The following is a 21,675-nucleotide window of genomic DNA, read 5'->3' on the forward strand; positions in this document are numbered from 1 at the left end:
AATAATTGTGTCCATACCGCACAACACTACTGGATATAAACTCCAGAAGATAAAATGATATAGATATATTTAAAAAAAATCTTTTTTTTTTTAAATCACTCTCCAGAAGGAAACAGATCACCTATGTTGTTGGGGGGGTCGAGTTGTGTGCTTGAGAACAGGACTAAAATGAAATTATGTGCCAAAGCAATAGTTCGATTTTTGTTCACTCATCTCCCCAGACTGTAAACCTCACGGTAAGCACAATATTGACTTAAACTTCATATTTAGGTACAGACATGTAACGCTTCACTCACAACACAATACATTCCTTTTCCTTTGAACTCACAGCCTAATGATCCCGACTGGCATGGTCATTTTGGACTCTCATGGCAACAACAGACACTGCGCACAAAAGACTACACTCGAGTCATAACAAGATCCACTGACTCATCGCTGCACCTCCCTTTGAAAACAGTGTGTCAGAGGTGACTTTAACCACCGGCTCATGTGAAATGAAGAAAAACAAACTGTCTACATCTTGTGGTGATGGGTGGAAATGATAACCGGTTATTTAAGTGCAACACACTCTGGGGGCACTGTATTTACTGTTCGCAGTAGAAAACTCAGGGAAGCGCCTAAATGCAGAGAAAGGTTTATACGAGGCACTGGAGATCATTCATACTGTAGCATGGCTTTGCTTACAATAATATGATAAGCATGATTGGCCTTAGCTATCAACTACAGACTTTTTAGGTTTGAACATGCTCAAAAGTGCATATTATCCATAGGACAACTTCTCAACAAAGTGAGAAAAATGGATTAAGTGCATGTGGAGGCACATCATGCTGTCTTATGGTGGAATCAAAGCAGTGAAGACATTTTCCTTGTTTCTTTTTTGTACTCAGTAATGGTCAGATAAATGCTGTCGTGCCACCAGGAAGCGTCTGTTTTTCACCACAGACACACATTAAGCTATGAACCGGAGTTGTGCAGGTTTGGGATGGGGTAAAATTTGGATACTCGGCTCTGGGTGGTGGGGTTAAGGCATTCGGATTCACCACTCATCTTGAAGAAGACTTCCTGCTCCTGGAGCTTCCGTGTGAACTCGTCCTCTAATGCCTGCAGGGGGCAGCAGATACAAACAACTCAGTCAGCCACCTCAGTTACATCAGACAAACCAAGTTAGAGCTGCAGGAGCTTGACACGGTGAAACTTCGGACGGTTTCTAATTCTACCTTCTTCCTGGGTCTGAGCCTCTCTCTCCACTCCTTTATCTCCTGGCTGTGCTCCTCATCCAGCTCCTTCAGCTTTTGGGTCTCGTGTTCAATCAGAAGGTGGCACTTTTCATTCTGAAATGAAACACCATACGTGGATATACAGGATTACATTTATCCTTCGATACAAGCCATTATCTGTTTATTTGTTTTCGCAGCCGTAAAATTTGAGCATCAACATTGTGTGGGTTGCATGTGCGTGTGTTGCCGTCCCACCTGTAGCTGCTGCAGCTCCCTGATGTTTGAGTCACACAGCAGCTGCAGATCTCTCATCTGGTTCTCGTGTTTCTGGTGTTGATGGAGCCTCTCGTTCTTCTGCCTCTTTTCCTCCTGAGAGGCAAACTGGACAACACACACAAAATGAAATAGTGACACTTCCCTCGAACTCATAAAACTGCACCACATAAAACTACAGAGCGGTGTATCTTTCCGGAAGAGAGGTAATATTCTGCTTTTACAACTGGCAAGATAAACACACAGTACAGTTGTCAGCACAAAGTTGTGTGGAGTTGACTGAAATCACAAAAAACCTCTATGTGTGTCAGATGATGTCTTATTTTTCGTTACAAACTTTTTTTTTTTTTTACTGCCCCCAAGATTGTGCACTGGTTTTATCTGACAAAAAAAAAAAAAAAAAGAAAAAGAAAAAAAAAAGAAAACTGACATCATTTTTAAGGAGGCAGTGCCAGGGAAACTCGTGACATGGGAATGGAAACTCACTAGATGTGACTGTAGGCCAGTGTTGCTAAAAGTAGACTATGCATGTTCCATCACTGCTTCCCTCAAGTGTTAAACAGCAGCAGGGGTCCACTCTCAGTGTCTGTACCTGCTTTATCCGTTCTCTCTCCTGCTCTGGGGTGACAGATGCAGTGGCTGTGATGCGGAGACTCTTCTTGAACATTGCCATGCGGGTCTTGGCCTCGCTGCGCTGGATCTTGGGAAGGCGGACTCTCTCTTGAGTCTGTTTGTTCTTCATCTCCTCTATGAGCCGCTGGTTGTAACGCTGCATCTGTTCCATCTCCTGCGAAAGTTACACAGCGACACAGGCGTGAGTTCAGCAAATTTGTTTACACCACACTGTACATTCTCCCATGTAGCTCTCGCCAAGCTCTTACTTTTTCATGCCTTTTCAGCAGCTGGTGTCTTTGTAGGAAGTACTGGTCTTTCAGCTGCTGCTTAAGCTGCTGGTGCTTCTCCTGCAGGTGGCGCTCCTCCAATTCCCACATGGCTGCTTCTCGAGCTGCAAAACGGGTGTACAGATGCAAAGAAAAACACGTTATCAGACATTCAACCGTTTCGACAAGCTCATGTGCTAACAAACTGTGTTTGACTTTTTTCTACCTTTCAGGCTGCAACTGGTTTCATGTTTGTTACAAGAATGGACAGTGGGATACTTGAGGTAAGCCATCACACCATGTTGCCTTGTTTGTTTTTAAAACTTTGAATCGTCTCAGCATGGTTTGTTAACAAAGGGATCCTAATATGGTACTTCAAATCAGAGCCAGATGCATCACTAAGAAATAAAAGACGCTTTTCTTCACTTCCTACCTCTCATTAGCTGCTGCTTGTGGTTGAGGCAGTCTTTCTCAATTGTGGCGATCTCTACTTTATGCTGCTGGATGATTTTCTTTAGAGCTCCATCTAGGTCTTGCTGCTGCTTTTGTAGGAACTCCTGCTCCTGGGGAGCCAGAGAGAGGGGAAGCAGCCAGAGGAAGCCATGGACATAACACAGAGGGACAGCCAAGAGCAGAGAGAGGGTGCAGCATAAAATGTCAAAATCTTGTTCAACAAAACAACAGAGCAGTAAGATGTTACATCATCAACTGGAATCAGGAGAGGAGACACTCAGAGATCATGGATAGCAACGATCCACAATGGAGGTGAAGAGAGAAAGAAAGAGAAGTTAACAGTTCAGTAGAGTGTCAGATTTACAGTTTTATGTAAGACAACATCTATATTGACATTCACATTGTCCGGAATCCAGCCTACATTACACCTGACTCGTTAAAAAACAAGCAACTTCCATTTGTGTCTTTAACCAAAGATGTATAACACTTACCTGATAGCAAATTATTCATTATGTGCTTCTATTGCTCTACTATGATTAGGCATAGGTGATGACATAATCACTACTCAGTTTAGCAGTGGTGCTTGACTTTATGATTTTCATACTATTTCTAATAGTTGAATTCTAATATTGATTATAAGTTAGTTAAATGTGCTACAAAAACAAAATTGCCAATAACAGTGGCTTTTAAGTCAATCCTGTGAGGCAGTTAGTCTTGACTGATGAGAGACAAACATGGAACCAGACAGAAAGGGATCAACAACTGCAGCATCACTGGGACAGGCCACTTACTCCTAGCCTCAGTCTAATTCAATGCAACTATATTTGAAAATAAAACCATATATACTAAACAGACTAGATGCAGAACATTTGTGGATTGGTGGAAGAAAAGGTACTGAGCGCAAGGAGAAGAAAGAGAGAACCACTGCACAAACACAGTGATAACAACACTCAAAAAAAATAACAAAATAAAACGCCCATGCTTAAATGTGTCATCATTTACAATGCAACAAAACCATCAAAAACGATCCCTAACACTTCGCACACATCTAAGTATGGGTCATAGATTGAGAGAACCAGGGCGGGAGTGGGGTGAGGGGACTTACATCCTGCATCTGAGCGTTGAAGAGTGCACATGAGGACAACTGAAAAGACTGTATCATAACCTGGGCCACTGCCTGTGGAGGAGAGCACACAGCGCACTCGCCCTGATCAGGGACAGAGAGCACACGGCAGGCTGGGGATCTTTCATTCTCACACACAAACACACTGATTCTTCCTAAGTTATGTAAGAGATGGCCCTTTCCACGTAGGGAGTATTGCTGTGATTAAGGCTCACAGCGCATTTCTGCATGAAAGTTAGGAGGAAGTCAGTTCATTAGTTATTAATATTTCTATTCCAGCATTTCAGTTTAATCCATCTTGCAAGAGAGCAATTTCGTTACTTTTCATGCTTCTCACTGGTGGAGTGTTAATATTCTGAGTTACCTTTTCAAGAAAAGGAAGCCTCTGTCCACATTACTTTGATCTAATTTCTTGTAAGATGCACCTAGTTTGAAAAGGCTTTCAATGCAAATGACTATGAGGGAAACAAAAAGCTGTGTCTGCAATTGCTCTCTCCTTCGTTGTTTCAGCGTTTCCTCAGGGCAGATTGACAAGGTTCTCTGCAGTGAGTACCGATTTCAGAGCAGTTGCTTGTCAGTCATCATCAGCCGTATCACCACTGACAGCTGTTACTTAATGTCATTTCCATATACATAATCTCAGGAGTCAAGTGTTTCATTGGGAGGTGTGGACTGATGCATTATGATCTTAATGCTAAAACATAATGGACTTCACACCTCTGACTGTCAACAAAATAGCTGTAATGGATTGGATAAGACTGTAAATGTGCAATATGAAACAGAGTTTATCTACACATTATGCTCTACATTATCTGGAAACTTGACTGAGAAACCACTCGCAAACAAAATAATCTAAAAGGAGCAAATTATACGTAGCAGCTCAAAGTACTTTGTCACACTGACCCTACAGTTCTGTGAATCCAAAATCGACAAAGAATTGCTATTGCTATTGATTTATATGTTTGTCCATAATGGCTTAATTTCACCATATATATATTAGAGTGAAATTCAGTGTAACCAGGTAAACTGTTGGGTGACACACAATTTTCTGTAGTTCTATCACTTATATGGACTGTCATGTTGGTTAGTTAGAATAAGGAGTAATTACAGACACAGCGATTCTTTAGCATGTGCGCATATGAATAAACCTCAGTTGAATTAATCTGGTCATAGGGCAAGAGGAAGAGAAAGGATGAGAAAAAGTAAAGTAACCTCTTACTCCTTCACAGAGTAAGAGCAGAAGGTGAAAGTTTACCTCTGCAGTCTTTAAGACAGATAGGTCCTCCTTTAAGCGTTTCATGAGCTCTTTTCTCATGTGTTTGGGTGACTGTCCAACTTCCTGTTTGACCTACAGTGTACGTGCAGAAACGTGGTGGATGTATATTCTGAAAATCTAATAAAGAGGGCTAGCAAGAGTAAAAGACATGCAAGGCCCACTCTGAGAAGATATGTCACATCAGCCACCAATGGATCAGTCTGATTAGTCAGTCAGCTTTTGATTAGTGGATTTTCAGAGATTGTCAGGACTGTCAGTTTGAAAAAGGTTTGATTCAAAGAAAGATTTGACAGCTATATGGTAGTTGTTAGTCTGAAAAAAACCTTCTCCTTGTACTACTTTGTTTCCCACAGCCATCAGGATAATTATTTTGAATCTCAATATTAAGAAATCAGAGTAACTGAGTTGGAATTATTATCATCATAACCATGACTTCAGTTGTTTAAAAGTCCTAAATTGGAGACTGTTGAATTTATAACTGAATGACTTAAAGAATAGATTTTAAACATAAAATGCTTCAAAGCGCCCTACTTATTCAAAAGTATAGCTGCAATTAAGAATTATTTTATCAATTTCCTGTAAATGTTTTTCGTACTTAGGTCAGAAAAAAAGTGGGGGGGGAGCAAAGAGGGTTGGATGGTTTACTATCACGTAAGACAATGGCATGTAACAAATCCTTACATTTGAACTGGGACAATGATATTTGACATTTTTGCCTGAAAAGTTGGATGAACTGATTATCAGAATATTTATTGATCTACTTGTTGCAGCTTGTTGTTTTTAAAGAGTCTTCCGTGTCAGTTACTCTGATGCAGAACTTTTAAATAACAGATTATCCCAAATGAACCCAACACCACGTGGAAAAATCTTCAAAATTCGGCTGTCACATAACCAAAGCCACCTCACACACTCATTCAGAAAGCATGGTTAGTTACAATACACAGGAACAAGACATTTTGCATAAAGAAACCAAAAAGTACAAAAAATACAGTTTATTAGTGGACATTATCTGATCATTTTGCCTCTACCTAAGAACAAAGCAAAAGGCTGAAGCACAACACTTAAAGCAAACCTGCAGTAAAATCATGTTTTTCAGTATACTGGAAATATACTTTTACGTGGCCCAGAAAGCAAATTGCACACAGCATGAGCAGAGCCATTAACCCCTGCCATCAAGACATCAAAAAGCACAACTGACAACTGCCATTAATAAAGCAGGAATAAGTTAAAAATTGCAAGCACACCCAAAACATCCAACACAGCATTTCATGCTACCAAGCAGAAACAGAGGCAGAAAAGACTAATCAAGTATCCCAAGCCCTGCACAGCATCACAATACCCTCGACCTGAACCTTTATTACATAGTTGTCTCAAAATAACAAAGACACTCTGGAGCACTGTATTACTACAGAAGCAACCAGAAGCATCACGGCAGATGAATAATGAATATGACAACATGAAGCTTGAGACATCTAGAAGAAAGATGGCAAAGTCTGCCTGTTGCCATCATTTGCACACACACACAAGACACAAAAGCACCCCACCATAGGATTAATAAAAAACAAGCCAAATAAGCCACCAACTAAACTGTTTAATACATGCACTATTAAATAGCTCATATCTATGAGAAGCAAAGTCTTCCCTTGCTCTTAAGCTGATCAACCCACAACAGGCATTTCCATGCAGAAGAAGTCTTACAGGACCTTACCTCTTTCTTGCGGTTCTTCAGCATGTTTTGGAACTTGGAGAGCTCTTTGTCTTGATCTGATTTGATGCGTTTGGCTTCATCTCGGAGCCGGCTGGTGTGATCCTGTTCCAGTCTCTCAATAGTCTGCTTCTGCTTCTTCTCAAGATTTTCCACTTCTTGGTCATACTGCCGCTTCTTAGCCTGCACAGACAGAATCAACAGACAATGGTATAACCAGAACAAGCTAACTTTTAATGTTGATAATATCAAAAGATAAATACAGCACCCAAAGATGTTTTCCACACTGTTAAGTGAGAAATGGAAAATTAATTAGGGGGCACCATATTAACCTGGAGGTATAACAGTCTGATTTTAAGTCAAATTAAAGTTTCTAATGACCTGTCCCTCATAGTAAAAATAATAAATGAGAACTCATCAATTCCCTCCTTCAGATATAGATCAACTTTGATAAACACACACATCACACCACTGCAGTATGAGAAAGTGACTCACAGTAGTTTCCTGTTCAAAGCGGCGGTAGATCTGCTCTCTCTGCTGCTGCAGCTTGTTGTTTAGTTGCTGCAGGGCTCTGTGCTCCTCTTTTTGCAGGAGGCGCAGCTCTCTCAACTCCTGCCGTCTGAGGAAACCACAACAACAGTGCAATGCCACCAAATTTACCAATTTTAAATTCAATAGTTTGTCATTAAGGAGGTAGGATTCTGCCAATACTCATATTGCACAGGAGACTGTGCCTGGTGTGCTAATATTGTTTATTTTGCCGTACTCGCAAATATCCCCCCCCCTTGAAAAAAGCAGTCAACCAGTAAAAACGTTCATGGGAGGGTAAGAGGAAAAAACAGTAGGACTAACAGACAGTGCCAATTTAGGGAACAAGGAGCACTCTACCCTATTATTGCTGCCAGACCATGTGGAGTTTGAAATGGAATTGATTGACTGCAAACTAGAGATAAGTGTAGAGGTGGCTAAAACAACTGTGAACAAAAAACCTCTATCAGTGGCTGTCCCATCATGTATACTCTGCAGCATAACCGTGTTGGAGAAATGAAGAAACGAGAAAGCATGGAGGAGAAAGTCACCAGTACAAAACTTAAAAAAAAAAAAAAAAAGTGATATATAGGAAAAGGTGAAGAGCACTTAGGGCCAGGATGGGTAACATAGGTAGGCTCAGTTATATGTTGGTGTTCTTTGTTAACCTGCTGTGATAGCTAAAACCACTGGTTATTCACAAAGCAGGTGATGCCGTCAATTAAGTTAAATATCTATGAAGCACTGGATTATGTGGTAAGAAACTTTGGCAATGTATGCCCATGAACATGTGGGTGAAAGGGGCGTATCTGTTTTCTAATATGTAAATCCGTTCTCCAGCACTACTAACTCTACCTTAAGGCCATGAGCCTCACCGCAAACAGTCAGCACAGCACTTGTATAAACAGTAGGATCAGCATGTCTCATGTCTTTAAAAGGCAACATGGGAGATGACATTAGGATAATGCATCATTCATCACGGGTGATAACCCATCTGGCATTTGGAAAAGCTGTGGGAGTTGTGAAATGAACAGTAACTATTTAAGGCAGACATGTTAAATGGGTCATGCTCCACATTTAGAGTATGGCAAGAAGATTGGAAACAGGCAATACCTTAGGAACCTCATCTCTTCACTCTTGGTGTCTTTATCTGTCACTATCTTTGATGTCGTCACACTGACCTCCACACCATCCACCATAAACTTACGAGTCTTCTTCAGAGTCTTCTTCTGACGTTTTGACTCCTACAGAACAAACGGGCACATTTTTAAGAGAAATTATTAAAACCAAGATTCTAGATAATGTTGATAAATTCACAATTAAGGTAATAAGTGATTCAAAGATTCTGTTACCTGCATAGAAATAGAGCCCCCTTCTTTTGTCTTGGACAGGAAGCTGGAAATGGATAGATTGAGGTCAAGGCTGTTGCTATCAGCAGCTGAACTGCTCCCAGAGTCAGAGTCCTTCTCCACATCTGGTTTGGACACAGCATGACTTCCTTTTTCTATTTTGGTCTCTGAATCTGTTTCACTCTCTTGGACAGAGACAGCATCTTGGGAGGTGCTCTCTTCAGCAGGGGTCAATTTGTCCTCATCTTCCTTCGCAGAAATATCTTCAGGTGGCTCAACTTGTTCTGAATTCTCAGAGGTGTCTCTGACTTCACCGCTGACTCCATTAATGATTTCAGGTGGTGCCTGTGTCTCTGGTTCAAGTTCCTCTCTGGTCTGATTCTCCTGTTCAGCCTTCTCTTCCTCTTCAGGGACCTCATCATCAGGCTTTACCAGTATCGGACTTTCTATAACCTCCTTTTCCACCATAGTGTTGGTGGGGGGCTCATCCACACTTGATTTTGTGTCTGTGACCCCATTCATGTTTGTATCCATTACATTTGGTTCTATATTCTCTGGTTCTACATGTACATCTGAGTCATTAGGTGTATCTTCCATCCTGTCCTGTGCCACTTTGTTTTGAGGCATCACTTCATCTGATTCTCTGCTTTCCTCTCCTGTCTGTGCTCCTTCTCCTGATATGGATTCTGGTTCCTCTGGTGTATCTTTGGGTTTCTCCTGTGAGTCCCTGATTCCTTCTGTACCTTGTTCCTCTGTCACTTCCTGAAGTGTTCTATCTTCTTCTGTTGCTTGAGTCTCTTCTTGTGTCTCCTTCTGTTCCACGTCTGTTTCAGTACCATCTGTGACAATTTGTATATCAACAGGTTCTTCTGACTGTGATACAAACTCAGCAGGAATCTCTTCAGCTTGACTATCTTCTTGTTTAGCATCAGGGACATCTTGAGGGACTAAGTCCTTGCTGGGCTCAACTATTCTAGAAGGCAGGTCTTCATTAATGGCATTAGACACCTCAGTGAGTTTTTCCTCTTCAGTTTTGACCTCCTCACTTGCTTGAAGTCCTTCATCAGAGGGCTTATCACTAGTATGATCCTCAGCAGGCTCTGCTTCTGTCTTTTCTGTAACAGATTCCAGCGTGGAGGGAGTTGGTGGGATTTTGTCATCCTCTGAGCTGGCAACACTGGTATCTGATGGTGCTCGCTTGTGTCCAGAAGGAGCCTGAGTCAAATATATGTGAGTCAAAACAAACTTTGATTATGTTATGTTTTTCACAAAATATTAAGAGTGACTGTCAAAGTTCATATAAAGTGTGTATTTTTTTCTTTTTTTACATTTGCTTGACTACTGTGATTGGTATATGTAAATACAGTAACTCGCATAAAAGTACATACGAGAGATGTATCAGGTTCCTCCTCCTCCTCCTCTTCCTCTTTACTGTCCTCAATCTCCTCTGTGACTTCAGCTTTTGCCTCAGCTATGAGTTCTCGAAGAGGTTTGCTATCAGTGACGCTGGTGACAAAGGGATGCTATGTACATGGACAGTGATACAAGATTGAATTGAGATCTTTATCCTTCAGAATCTGTCAAACTGAATCAAATAAAGGCACAACCAGCAAAACAGAAAATGACTATGTCTATAATAAGAGGCCAAAAACAGACAGACCACAATCTGGACTGAAAATTGTCTCCCAAAAATGATTAAGAATTATTCCACTTTGAGAGGGTGTTTTTACTTTAACAGCACTGGTCTGTTAGTCAGTTGGTTAGTCATTTTGACTTGAGTCAGTGAATGAGATGCAAACATGGAAAAGACAAGACAATAGATGTCTGAGAAAGTGAGGATAGTGGTACAAACCAGGGAAAGAGAAAAAAAAAAAAAACAGACAAAAAAGTAGAAACTAAGTAGGAATTAGGTAAACGTTTCTTTTTCTAAATGAACACTTCTTTTAGATACACATTCTTTTTCAAAAGCTATGTTATGTACTTATAAAGACACTCTTACATTTTCCATGATAAGAACAAAGAGTAATGAGTAATAATTAACAATTACAAATTCTCATATATAAGTTATTATGATCCCTCCATTTCAACACCCCTTCTCCAGACCAGCATTTCAGACTGCTGAGAAAAATTATGCCCAACAGACTTCTTTTAATTTGAACTTAATACTGAGCGTTGAAATATGACACATTCACATTTAGAGTCTTTGCCTTAGTGTGTATGCATTCTTTGGGTTATTTCCAAGGCTGTGTAGGTGTTTGCCTACTAAGAGATAACAGTCGTGTCAAAGTGAAACAAGGCAGCTCACCTGTAAAAGTTGTACTGCGCTCCACCTATTGTCCACATTCTTATCAAGTGCTTTCCGTAGAAAGTCACTGAATTCTGGTGACCTATCAAGATTAAATAATAATGAAAGAGTTAATTTGCTGCATAACAGAGTAACTTTGGCCCCGCGTTACGGAACCAAATAAATACCATTATTCACCTTGTAACTATCTACTCAAAACATTAGAGTCATTATATTCTAATCTCCCAAGCGGAAACATTCCAGTGGCACCTCTCTAGTTATCACCCAAACACCATCTCACCAGCGAGAGGGATGCATGAGTGTGGGCGGCTCGGACTTGGCTATTTTCAGCAGCACTCTCATGGGATTCATCTCGTGGTTGGGTGGCTCAATTTGTGCCAGCTCTATCAGGGTTACCCCGAGGGACCAGATATCAGCTTTGTAGTCATATGGGCGGTCCTTGGAGGTCTCGCACATTACTACCTCTGGAGCCATCCTGCAAAAATCAGAGTTCATGCATTAAGCACATTTTGAGCTGAGTGAAACAAACAAATACGCATATGGATTTTGGTTTGGAATTGAAAAGATAAGAATTAAATGTTGAGGTAATTCAACACTCAAGTGCATGAAGTTGCTCAGCTCAGCTTTTTATGTTATCCCATGACAGGTTTTGCGACACCATGCAGAAATTGCATCACCCCAAACAGTGAGACTCTTTCAAACCGCTATTGCACAGACATGGGTGAATGACTCACCAGTATGGAGTGCCGATGAATGAATCTCTTCGCTGTAGCGTCTTAGTATTTTTAGCAGACACCCCAAAGTCCGCTGAAAGTACAAATTAATTATGACTCTTTGTATGAGAGAATCAAATTCATTCTAATAAATGACATAGCAAATTAATTTGAAAATAAGTCATGGAATTGAGCACATTTTAAACAGAGCATTTACAGCACCATTTCCTTTTAACTACTCGGCATTTGGATTCCTTATGCAAACCCTTTATATGAGTATAAACTATCCTTCATAATCCCATCTATACATCATCAGTGCCAGTTGATTCATGCTGTGAAACTCTTTAAGCACATTCTCTTGATCAAGCATGACTTAGACTTTGTACACATTAGAGGCAAAGAGGTATCTATTATTAAGTCCCTGGTGACTACCTGATGATTATTGTCAGGCTCCATCATGACCCTCTGCCTACAGAACATGAATTATTGTGGATCCAGTATAGATGCTACAGTTAGAACATGGATTTTGGCACTTCTTGAATATTACAGAACCTATTCAGTGCATCATCTTCACTATGCAAGTGGCATATTTGGGGTTATAGAAAACAAACACTTATTTGTGTGATGGCACTGATGGCAAAAGGATCCACAACTAACTCTGCTAATTAGCCTTTTAAGCCTATTAGTGTTAACCAGCAGGATGGTTCTGAATGGCCATTAAAGTCAAACAACTGTCAGAAAAAAAGGCGAATAAATCATCCAGTTAGTATCGTTAGTATCCTTTAAAAAATAGCTTTAGGGATGCTTAGCTGGAACACAAGTGATCTTTCCAAAAAAATCCTTCACTTTTAGTGGAATATGAAAATAGCAAACACGGGAGCAAACGATCAGAGTTGTTTTTTACCCAGTTTCACATCTCCATCCAAGGACAGAAGAATGTTGCCAGCTTTCAAGTCTCTGTGGATGACCTTGTTCTCATGGAGGTAAATCAAGGCCTCCAAGGTCTGCTTACACACCACACGGATCTGAGGCTCAGTCAAGGCCCTCTCAAGTTCTGGGGCAAACATGCACATTGATAATTTAGAAGGCACATTTTTTCTAGATCATTTGTCATTACTGCACTTTTTGTCATGCTAAAATACAGACAACACCACTCAAATAGATTAACAATGTGATGGTTGGATGGTATCCAATAGTCCCCTCATATTGTATAGCATATAGAACCAGATAAACTAGGGAGTAACCTCTTTATTCTGCTGATTCAATGTAAGAAAAAGTTGTAAGGTGTTGATTCAGGCTTGAAAGTAGGAGAAAAACTGCAGACATTAGAATTGGACTAACCACTCCTTGGAATCTGAGCTACAATAATTACACAGTTGGATTGGTGTCTGACTGAGCAAAGGGAAAAAATCCCACAGAGGGTTCTTAGTGGAATAAAAAGAGTTGGCGTTCAAAGATGGAGCAAAAAAGCACCAGAACTTTACAGTGTTTTTCTGTTCCCTCCAGTGAACTTGGACCCACCTAGCATGATGGCATCCACTGCGCCGCCTGCACAAAACTCGATCAGAATCTGTCATGGTAACACAAAACAAAGTGGAACACAAAACAAACACCATAATATGTATTGCCATATAATGAAGTTGGAGTTGTACTGTTGTAAAACATAATATTATTTGCTATAAGAAGAAACTGGTGTCCACATTAGGTGAATAACATGGCCTTTATGAGAAAAACATCAGCATCCCTGTTCTTTGTTATTCATTACATTGTACAGAAATTTCAAAAAGGTAATCAGTCAGACACTAAACATCCATACTGACCCTTCCCACATCTGCTTTATCCATATAAAGACCGGCTTTGTTTGTTGGATCAGAATATTAGTATCAGCTCTAGATGTAAACAGGAGGTTCTCCTAAATAATTATTTGAATTTTTTTTTTACATAAGAAATGCTTCACTTGTATAGCTACATACGACTCACATTCAGGATATTTCATAACTGTAAAAAGTCATTTCCTCATTTTGGTAACCGTTTAAGTAAATTTGGGAGATAACGCCTTCAGCTGACATCGACCTTGAGAGATGAAGCCACTTATACTATGTTTAAAAACACATTATTTCTGTTCAAGGAATAACTAAAGACAAATATTCTGACAAATTAAGCCAACATTCGCCTTACACATTAGTCAATAAAGAAAAGGTTTACACAATACTCCACTTAAAACTAAACGTTTAGGCTTGAGCATGTAATGCAATACACAGCAGAGGTGCTTTCATTATAATAGAAATCTTGTGACATGCTTTAACCAGGTGAGCTGCTGCTAATCAAACAAAGACATTAAAAGTTCACTATATGAAGCCACAGTCCATTAGGTAAGCATAACACTGCTCCCTGATAATGTTATTGAGATGTAAAACTGCCTATCCTCTAACCTCAGTTGTAATAGTGGATGTAATGTATGAGACCACCACTTCATCTATATTGGATTTGCTGATATGATACTTGGCAGCTCATTGTATCAGATGACAGAAAAAAAAAATCAATCAAAGCTACAAATGCGCACCACCCCCTGCTTGAGGACTATATGTGTAATGCATACCAATTTACAGTATTGTATCATTCTCATTCCAAATTGTCAGTATTCTCAAGTTAAAATTGAACATCGTGCACGAATATGAATTCTTTAATCAAAATATTTCCCTTGATTATTCTTTGGTAAAAAACAAACTAAAAACAGGAAGATGTCATAAATTAACTCATTGCCCAACATGCATAAAGTAGAGACAGTTGCACATTCCTCATGCTGCTTAAACCCTTGATGCCAGGGGTTGATGACCTGCATGCAGCTCTGAATTATTCACCGACACTTTCTCCAGCCACCAAAACTACTCCATTATCTTCCCATAGATGCAGCCAACCCACAAGGGACAGTCACATGACACCGCCTGCCAGGACCTAATTGTTGTGAGGCTTCTAACTGCACAAGAAGAGATCTACTGACCATGTATGAAAACTGCACTTATGCTCACAGTTAAATTGCTTGTTAGGGAAGTTGACAAAGTAGTATTTCAAGAAAGGGGATGGAAAAGTTAACCGTTTCATCACAATAACAAAACTACACTCACTGCTGACAATTTGGGCAAGAATACAGTAAAAAAATTTGGGTGTTCAGCTTGGAGTCAGAGGCTGCAAATGTTATCACAGAATTCCTGAACCAACAATGCAGAAACATATTGCTAAAATAATAAATATAACTACATTGTTGTAATGAGATGATGGTAATACTGCATTTCTTCCAAGAATGCAACCTTTGAAGTCTGGGAGGTCAGGCAATCCTATGGTACACCATGCAGTCTAAGCCTCTTACAAGCCTCCAACTGTGGCAAATGGTTGGTATAAAACTCTTCAGTGGAAGATGACTAATATGCAGAGCTATTATCCTTTAAGTGAATAATAATTTTTTTGAGAAATGGCCAAACAAAAAATGTCTTGTAGTGAATTTGAGTGTCCTCGTGTGTGACTGGGTCCTACAGCGGGGCAATATGGCTTAAAAATAAAATATCCAATTTTACACACCAAGCTCCACTTATAACTTTAATAGATTTTTCTTTCCTTCTCAAGAACAGACTAAAAATCACAAAGAAATTATTCATACCAACTTTTGCTTTTGTTTTGATTTATCCCTTCTGGGAGTTTAATACAATTTTCCCCTCTCGGTGAGAGTGGTGAAGTGTAAAAAGTTTTTATTTCTTATTTTGTGTTTTCCCACAAAGTCTGACACCAAGTGGAGTTGTTTAACGTAGCTGTTCAAGAATGCAAACACAAATGCATATCAGTGCACTTGTATGAGTCACATCAGAAAACGACGAACTCAGCCCACTCTGAAGTATTGAAAACCAATTTTTATTCAAAACAAATTAACCTAAACTACAAATTTGAATTAATGGATGAAATCAATTTATCACCCTTCCCTACTGGGTCCCAATATCTGCACCTCCTTGGCATCAAATTAACAGCTGTACATACACACAGTTATCTCAGTCAGGCAGTTGCTTACTTACCCAAAGCTTGCCTTCATAATAGAAGGCATCCAGCAATTTGACAATGTAATGGTGGTCACAAGAGGCCAAAATGTCAATTTCGACCATGTAATCTTCCAATTCATCTTCTGTCTTTGTGTCAATAACCTTGGCAGCAGCAAGAGTCCCATTCTGCTTGTTCTGAGCCTGAAGGCAAAATTCAAAATGACAAAAATAAAAATAATATAATAATATAATTGCATTGTATTTTCTTCCAACATAATGTTAAGTGATCAAGAAAACAGAACCCTATCAAATGATTGTCTTTGTTGGAGAACAATCATGAACATTGGCAATTAAATTTCAAGATGAAGGCCATTCTGGAGGCAGAGAAATAAGCAAAGGAGCTCTTTTGGCTTGTGTGGCTGAAGGCAACCTTTTAGAGACTCTATGATAACATGATGGTATACTCTGAGAAGGAAATTTGCCATCAGGAAAAAAAAAAACAAAAAACACAGAACCTGTCTAAAGTAAAAATATTGACAATACACCCACTCATCTTCCAAACTACTCATAGGAACTCAGCTTGTGAAACTTGCTTATTTCCTGCCCTTCTCTTCCTGCTTTCTTCTTTGTTTCATTTCATTTTGAAACACCTGCTGCAAGATGAAATGTCAAGTCCCTGCAGCAGTTTTAAAAAGAGTAAGCTGAGTAAAGTTATGATTTAGTGGGTTTCTGAAAAGGGACATGGCTTGAGTGTTTATATTGGTAAGAAAAGCCTCAAAATCTTGGCCTGTACTCAAAACACCAAATTTACCACACCCATCCAATAAAACAAGTAGCTGAGAAGTTATTTCAAGGCCAGCTATGGGCCTAAATATTTACAAATACCAACACAATCTTTGTGAGTTAAAGAAACAAAATGGGAGGGAGCTGTTAGGAGAAACTGCTGCTGTGTGTCAGTTCCTATATTTACACAGTTCTGACCTAACACACTCCCTGTCTCTTTTCCTTTGCACTGGCCAATGCCTGTCTCGCAAAGGCCATCAGTAATGCATATGCAGATTGTCCTTTTTCATCATGGAGAGCCAGCTGATAACATGTCTATCATTTCAACTACTAAAGTCTTATCTCTGGGTACCTTGGGTCATTATGCAGTTGATATTTAACACTTTTCTAAATTCAATAAATAAATGGTCTTTTGAGACAGATAAAATTAAAGTGTTTCTGGCTGGCATAATCATGTTTAATCATGTTTAAATTAAGTCCTTAATGCATTAAATGCTTTATCTCACGCTTTCAAAATAAATAACTGCTGCCTGAACAGAATGATGTAAAGACTGATTGTTTGGTCTCAACAAAAGTTGGATCCCTTTTCAGAAAGATAATTCAGACTTTGGCAATTTTTGTCACCACACCCAAATGCGACAAACTCTCACACATGTCAGCCTGACATGTGTGAGAGTATTCAGGTTTGCACTGCAATTAGTTGACTAGTTAATTACAGTCAGACACCGGAAAATCAAGATTTGTTAACCATTAATTACATTTTGACCACGTGTGATTGAGGAAGCACAATGTGAAACTGGGATCAGTCAAATCAACAGTGTTAATTAAGAGATGAAGCCTCCCATGAAACTAATTTTCATTAGACAATTAGAATAGCCCAACATTTGCAATTTTGGAATTGTTTGTTTACCAACACATTTCTGTTTAAAAAAAAAAAAGGAAATAAAAGAAGGCCTATTTACCCTCCATTCAGACACAAAAACAATATGAACTAAGTGCAAGTCTGTAGTGTTGGACACAAAACAATTAATCTAAATCGATATATTGCAATCCTACATAAACTAAAGCCTTATAAGAAGTAAATAATCCCTCTTTGGTTATCAGACTCATCTAAACTTGTATCATAAGAGCTCCATAAAGTTAAGATTTGTTTTGAGGTCATGTGAAATTCCATTAAACTGTAGTGGTGTTGTGGGTATTGCCACACCTGGCCATCCAATTTCAATGTACACAATGTCTAAGTGAAAGATAGAGATCACACAAAGCTTCAGTGACAAACACCAAAGTCAACAAACACGGGCCACAGTGAGTGAGAAACTTGCCCTTGCTTGAAAAAAGTCCTTTTTGCCCAAACTGCCAATACCTGTCAGGATTCTCGTTACTTGTGTCAACCCTGATTGCCAATCTTGAGGTGATGCTCCTTGTGGCAAAGCGTACCACACCTGCACCAGTTTGACACCAAGTGCCACCCAATGACATGGCAAAGTCATATTTTTTCAACACGACACTGTACGATCCAAAAGGGGAAAAATACACACAACACAGTCACAGGATGAATTTTCGTGCCGTCACTAAACACAGCTGATCTCCAGCTCTGGTCTGTTAACGTTGACTCAACATAAATGCCGAGGCAGGTAGGAGGAATAATTTAACCGGGCTGCAGTACCCAACGAGGAGATCGACAGGATGTGTGCTGCCACTGTGGTAGTTTTAACAATATAATTCAACACCTACTTGTAACAAAATGGCACATAATGGAAATAAAAAAAACACACACACAGCGGATGTGCTGTATTACCTTGTACACTTTACCAAATGCACCATCTCCCAGTTCCCCGATGATATCCCAAATTTCCTCCGGGTTGACGTCTCTGTGCACGTGCTCGTACTGCTTCTTCTTCTTGTCGGGTCCCAACTTGAAGATCTTCCGAAAATTGAAGAAGGACATCTTTCCTCGGGTGTCAGCTAACTGCGCCGGGGAAAATGCGGTCTGGTCGGTTATTTCCGCCGCGGAAACAAAATAGCGGTCCCTCCCGAAGCGGGGCTCAAAAAAAAAAATGTCTATGGAGGTGGCCGCATTCAGGCGTTAGACGGAGGCGGACGGACTGCCGTCGGAGCCATCCGGCCGAGGTAATGTCGGTGATAACTGCCCCCTCCTGCGCGGCGGCCGGGCGGTCACATCGTAGCTAGACGTCTTCACGCAGATAAGACGGCGGAGGAAGGCAGAGAAAGAGCGGGGCGGTTAGTGTGTTCCCGTTTCAAAGTCAAAACAGCGAATTAGCCACCGGGAGACTAACACGACATGTCGGTCATTAAACGTCACCGAGGAGGAGGAGGAGGAGGGGGGGAAACAACAACAACCGCCCCAAAACAAACAAAAACCGGACGGTCAGGAATTGGCCATGTTTCGGTCGGCTGACCACACCGAAGTTAGCAGACTAGCGTCAAGTTAGCAGACCGGAGCTACGCGAACTTCCGCCTTCAAATCCTTCAAAACAAAACTGTTTACATTACAACTCTTTCCCGCGTCATATTTAGCAAGAGTACTATTAGTGGTAATATATTTATTGATGTGTAATGACCGATGTTGTAGTGTTTAACTGTGTTTGTAGTGTGTAACTGGTTTAACGCCAGCAGCGTAATTAGCTTACTTCGTTTTGCATTTTTTTCTTGGACTGAATGGAAACATAGCCCTGGGGCTTATATCCACATTATGTAGTCCAGCTGCAAAGGAGTGTTATCAGTTAACAAACAAATTAAAAAAAAAAAAAAAACACGTTGGACACGAAACATCCCCGTTTCCGGGTGGGTCGGGCTATAAAGAGTGGGCTTGACGCGGAAGGGTGACCGTCTATTTCCTGGATTTCATCCGGACGTGCTCTACTCAGCGACCCAGCCCCTGCCTTCCTCAACCCCACACACACATAGACTGCTTGTAATAAGGAGGGGAATATTTATTTATTTCACATCTGAGTTTCATTTAACCCCCTCACTGTGGCATCAGCAGTGAAATGATGCAGACTAAACTTGCAGTCATCAGTTATAATGTTGTTACCAATAACATTTACTCAAAGTGCCTTTGATGAATGAATTTGAATGTCCTCCTCACACCCTTTATCACCAGCTGACAGCATGGTTGGTGTTTTCACCTTGTAAAATGATGCATGTCTGTTTCATGTTTTGTTTTTTTTTTGTATGTGTTTATATGTCACATTAACTACAGTCATATACTTTATCATTGTAGGTTTTGTAGCTAAGATAAATAGGAAGGTTGTGTCAACTACCTGGAGGAAGAGATGGCTCCTCGTAACCTGCACACTCGCTTCAGACAGTGGATCTCCCATCACTCCTGCTAAGACAGCAAACACACAGACATCTTGGGAAACTGTCCACTGGTGAGAAATGTAAATATATCAAACACAGCTGGTACATTGACTTGTTTGCCACTGATCTGGTTGGGATTAGAAATCACAAACTGATCTGTTAAAACAGCAAAAAACACATTACCCAAGTGTCAAGGATCCTGCATCCTCCTTAATCCCTATTGATTGTCCCCTGCACCATGGAGAGCTTCATGGTGGGGGCCACATCAGTCAGCTGGACCAGATTTAGGGTGGGTGGCTCTTTGCTTCGACTACTTGGCATGATGGGAGAAGACTGGGGGAAAATAAGAGGGTAAAGCGTCACATTTTATAATGCACTGTCAAAGATCTGAAATCAAATTAAGTAAGACCTACAATAAAATCTTCCTCCAAAATATATTGGTTGCATGCAATACTCAAACAAAATACAGCAATATAATACATGAAGGGCTCAACATCCGCAAAACAAATGGTAGGATGAATCATCTGTTCCCATTTGAGATTGTCCAGTTTTTATTCCATTACTTTATTTTTGAAACCTTTTTTTATTTTTATTCTAGCGATCTATTTCTATATATGCCCGCATTCATTGTGGACAGCAAAAAAGAAATTCATTACACAGGGAAACGCGTTTCTTTACTCTACATATGACAATAAACACTTTGAATCTTGAATCTGGACCGTAGAGGTGAACAAATTAAGGTTTGTGTTGACAGTGCCCCCGTGTGGTCACAATAAATAAAAGTTATTGTCTGCCTGGTCTCCAGGATCACACCCCCGCCCTCAAGATGAGTCTAAGTGTTGTGGAAAATCTTCGTGTCCCTTTGACATGGTAATATGTATCCTGTCCAAAAAATGGTTTCTACACTCTTGGTATATTTCAAAGTCGGACTTTGGTGCAGTAGAAGAGTCAGGATCCTCCCAGGGGCCCCAAACAGTCTGACTTCATCTTTTTAGTGGGACCGCCCCGGACTCTTGACGTCCAGTCCCCCCCCCCCTTTCCCTGTTTTCCTGAGGCTGTCCCGGCCAGCCCCTCCGGAGGGAGGGCACACCGAGTAATCGTTCGCTTTTATCGCGTTGACATGTTAAAGAGAAGCGACAGAAACTCCCGGACGATCCCGACACCAGCATCTCATGGCTGTGTCCAAACTCTGAATCCAGATCCAGTTGATGTTCCGCCCATCTTTCTGTCGTCCGTCTTCTTCCGAAGTGATCTCCCCAGGCAGTCACCACACGGTGTTTGGCAGCCCATCTTCCTTTTGATGGGTGATCACCTTTGGTACTCTTATTAATAACAATTTTCTGGCTCTTTGGCCCGTCAAGATGCAGCTCCGCACGGTCCTGGACGTGAATGTTGTGGATGTGCAGAAGAGAAGGAATCCCTCCAAACACTATGTGAGTTGTCTCCTCATTCAGAGTGCATAATTTACTTACTTTTTTTTTTTTTTTTTTTTTACCATGACAAAGTCAGACTTTTCACACAGCAAGTTGGAGCCATGCTTACGGCTCTATGGTCCTAATGGAAATGTCCTAACGGATGTGGTGATTTTACCGTGACATTTGCGTCCAGTGGATCAACCCGAATGACCTGCTGTGTCGGACTACGGTTCACTGATGGCTGCAGGGGAAACGTGTTTATGACCCAGTGATAGTTTTGTTTGTCTTTTCTAGAGTGAGACTTT

At 40.4% G+C, this 21,675-nt stretch overlaps 2 protein-coding genes across 8 annotated transcripts in view; one reads left to right on the forward strand and one right to left on the reverse strand.

Moving 5' to 3' along the window:
* Window positions 1-81: 81 nt before the first annotated feature.
* Window positions 82-19,087, reverse strand: slka (STE20-like kinase a). 3 transcript variants are annotated; one of them, XM_029520748.1, is made up of 19 exons: window positions 18,430-19,087; window positions 15,885-16,049; window positions 13,345-13,393; window positions 12,728-12,877; window positions 11,845-11,917; window positions 11,391-11,585; window positions 11,111-11,192; window positions 10,194-10,328; window positions 8,809-10,020; window positions 8,570-8,700; window positions 7,424-7,547; window positions 6,932-7,111; window positions 3,930-4,001; window positions 2,805-2,934; window positions 2,372-2,496; window positions 2,083-2,277; window positions 1,473-1,598; window positions 1,218-1,331; window positions 82-1,101 (listed from the first exon to the last, which is right to left on the reverse strand). In XM_029520748.1, the coding sequence occupies exons 1-19, from the start codon at window positions 18,577-18,579 to the stop codon at window positions 955-957; spliced, it is 3,555 nt and encodes a 1,184-aa protein (XP_029376608.1). In that variant the 5' UTR covers window positions 18,580-19,087; the 3' UTR covers window positions 82-954. The 3 variants fall into 3 exon arrangements, with proteins under 3 accessions (XP_029376608.1, XP_029376607.1, XP_029376609.1); XM_029520747.1 differs by lacking the exon at window positions 3,930-4,001 and adding an exon at window positions 5,203-5,295; XM_029520749.1 differs by lacking the exon at window positions 3,930-4,001 and having other exon boundaries at window positions 18,430-19,086.
* Window positions 19,088-19,898: 811 nt separating this feature from the next.
* The window catches only part of LOC115055188 (SH3 and PX domain-containing protein 2A-like), a 51,161-nt gene continuing 49,384 nt past the window's right edge, over window positions 19,899-21,675 (forward strand). For 3 of the 5 annotated variants that reach the window (XM_029520753.1, XM_029520750.1, XM_029520752.1), the window contains exon 1: window positions 21,093-21,388. In XM_029520753.1, the coding sequence (XP_029376613.1) occupies window positions 21,317-21,388 (72 nt within the window). In that variant the 5' untranslated portion in view covers window positions 21,093-21,316. Of the gene's footprint in view, window positions 20,027-21,092; window positions 21,389-21,675 lie in introns of those variants that run through there. The other 2 variants (XM_029520751.1, XM_029520755.1) reach the window with 2 other exon arrangements.

Source organism: Echeneis naucrates, chromosome 15 (assembly GCF_900963305.1).
Source record: "Echeneis naucrates chromosome 15, fEcheNa1.1, whole genome shotgun sequence".
NCBI classification, from domain to species: domain Eukaryota; kingdom Metazoa; phylum Chordata; class Actinopteri; order Carangiformes; family Echeneidae; genus Echeneis; species Echeneis naucrates.

Bases quoted from the DNA above. Each gene is read 5' to 3' on its own strand.
- slka (XM_029520747.1), bottom strand. From the start codon at position 18,579: ATGTCCTTCTTCAATTTTCGGAAGATCTTCAAGTTGGGACCCGACAAG. The intron at 2,278-2,371 runs GTAAGAGCTTGG...TAACTTTCGCAG, and splicing joins TGCTGAAAAGGCATGAAAAA to GAGATGGAACAGATGCAGCG. The intron at 1,332-1,472 runs GTGGGACGGCAA...GTTTCATTTCAG, and splicing joins GGGAGCTGCAGCAGCTACAG to AATGAAAAGTGCCACCTTCT.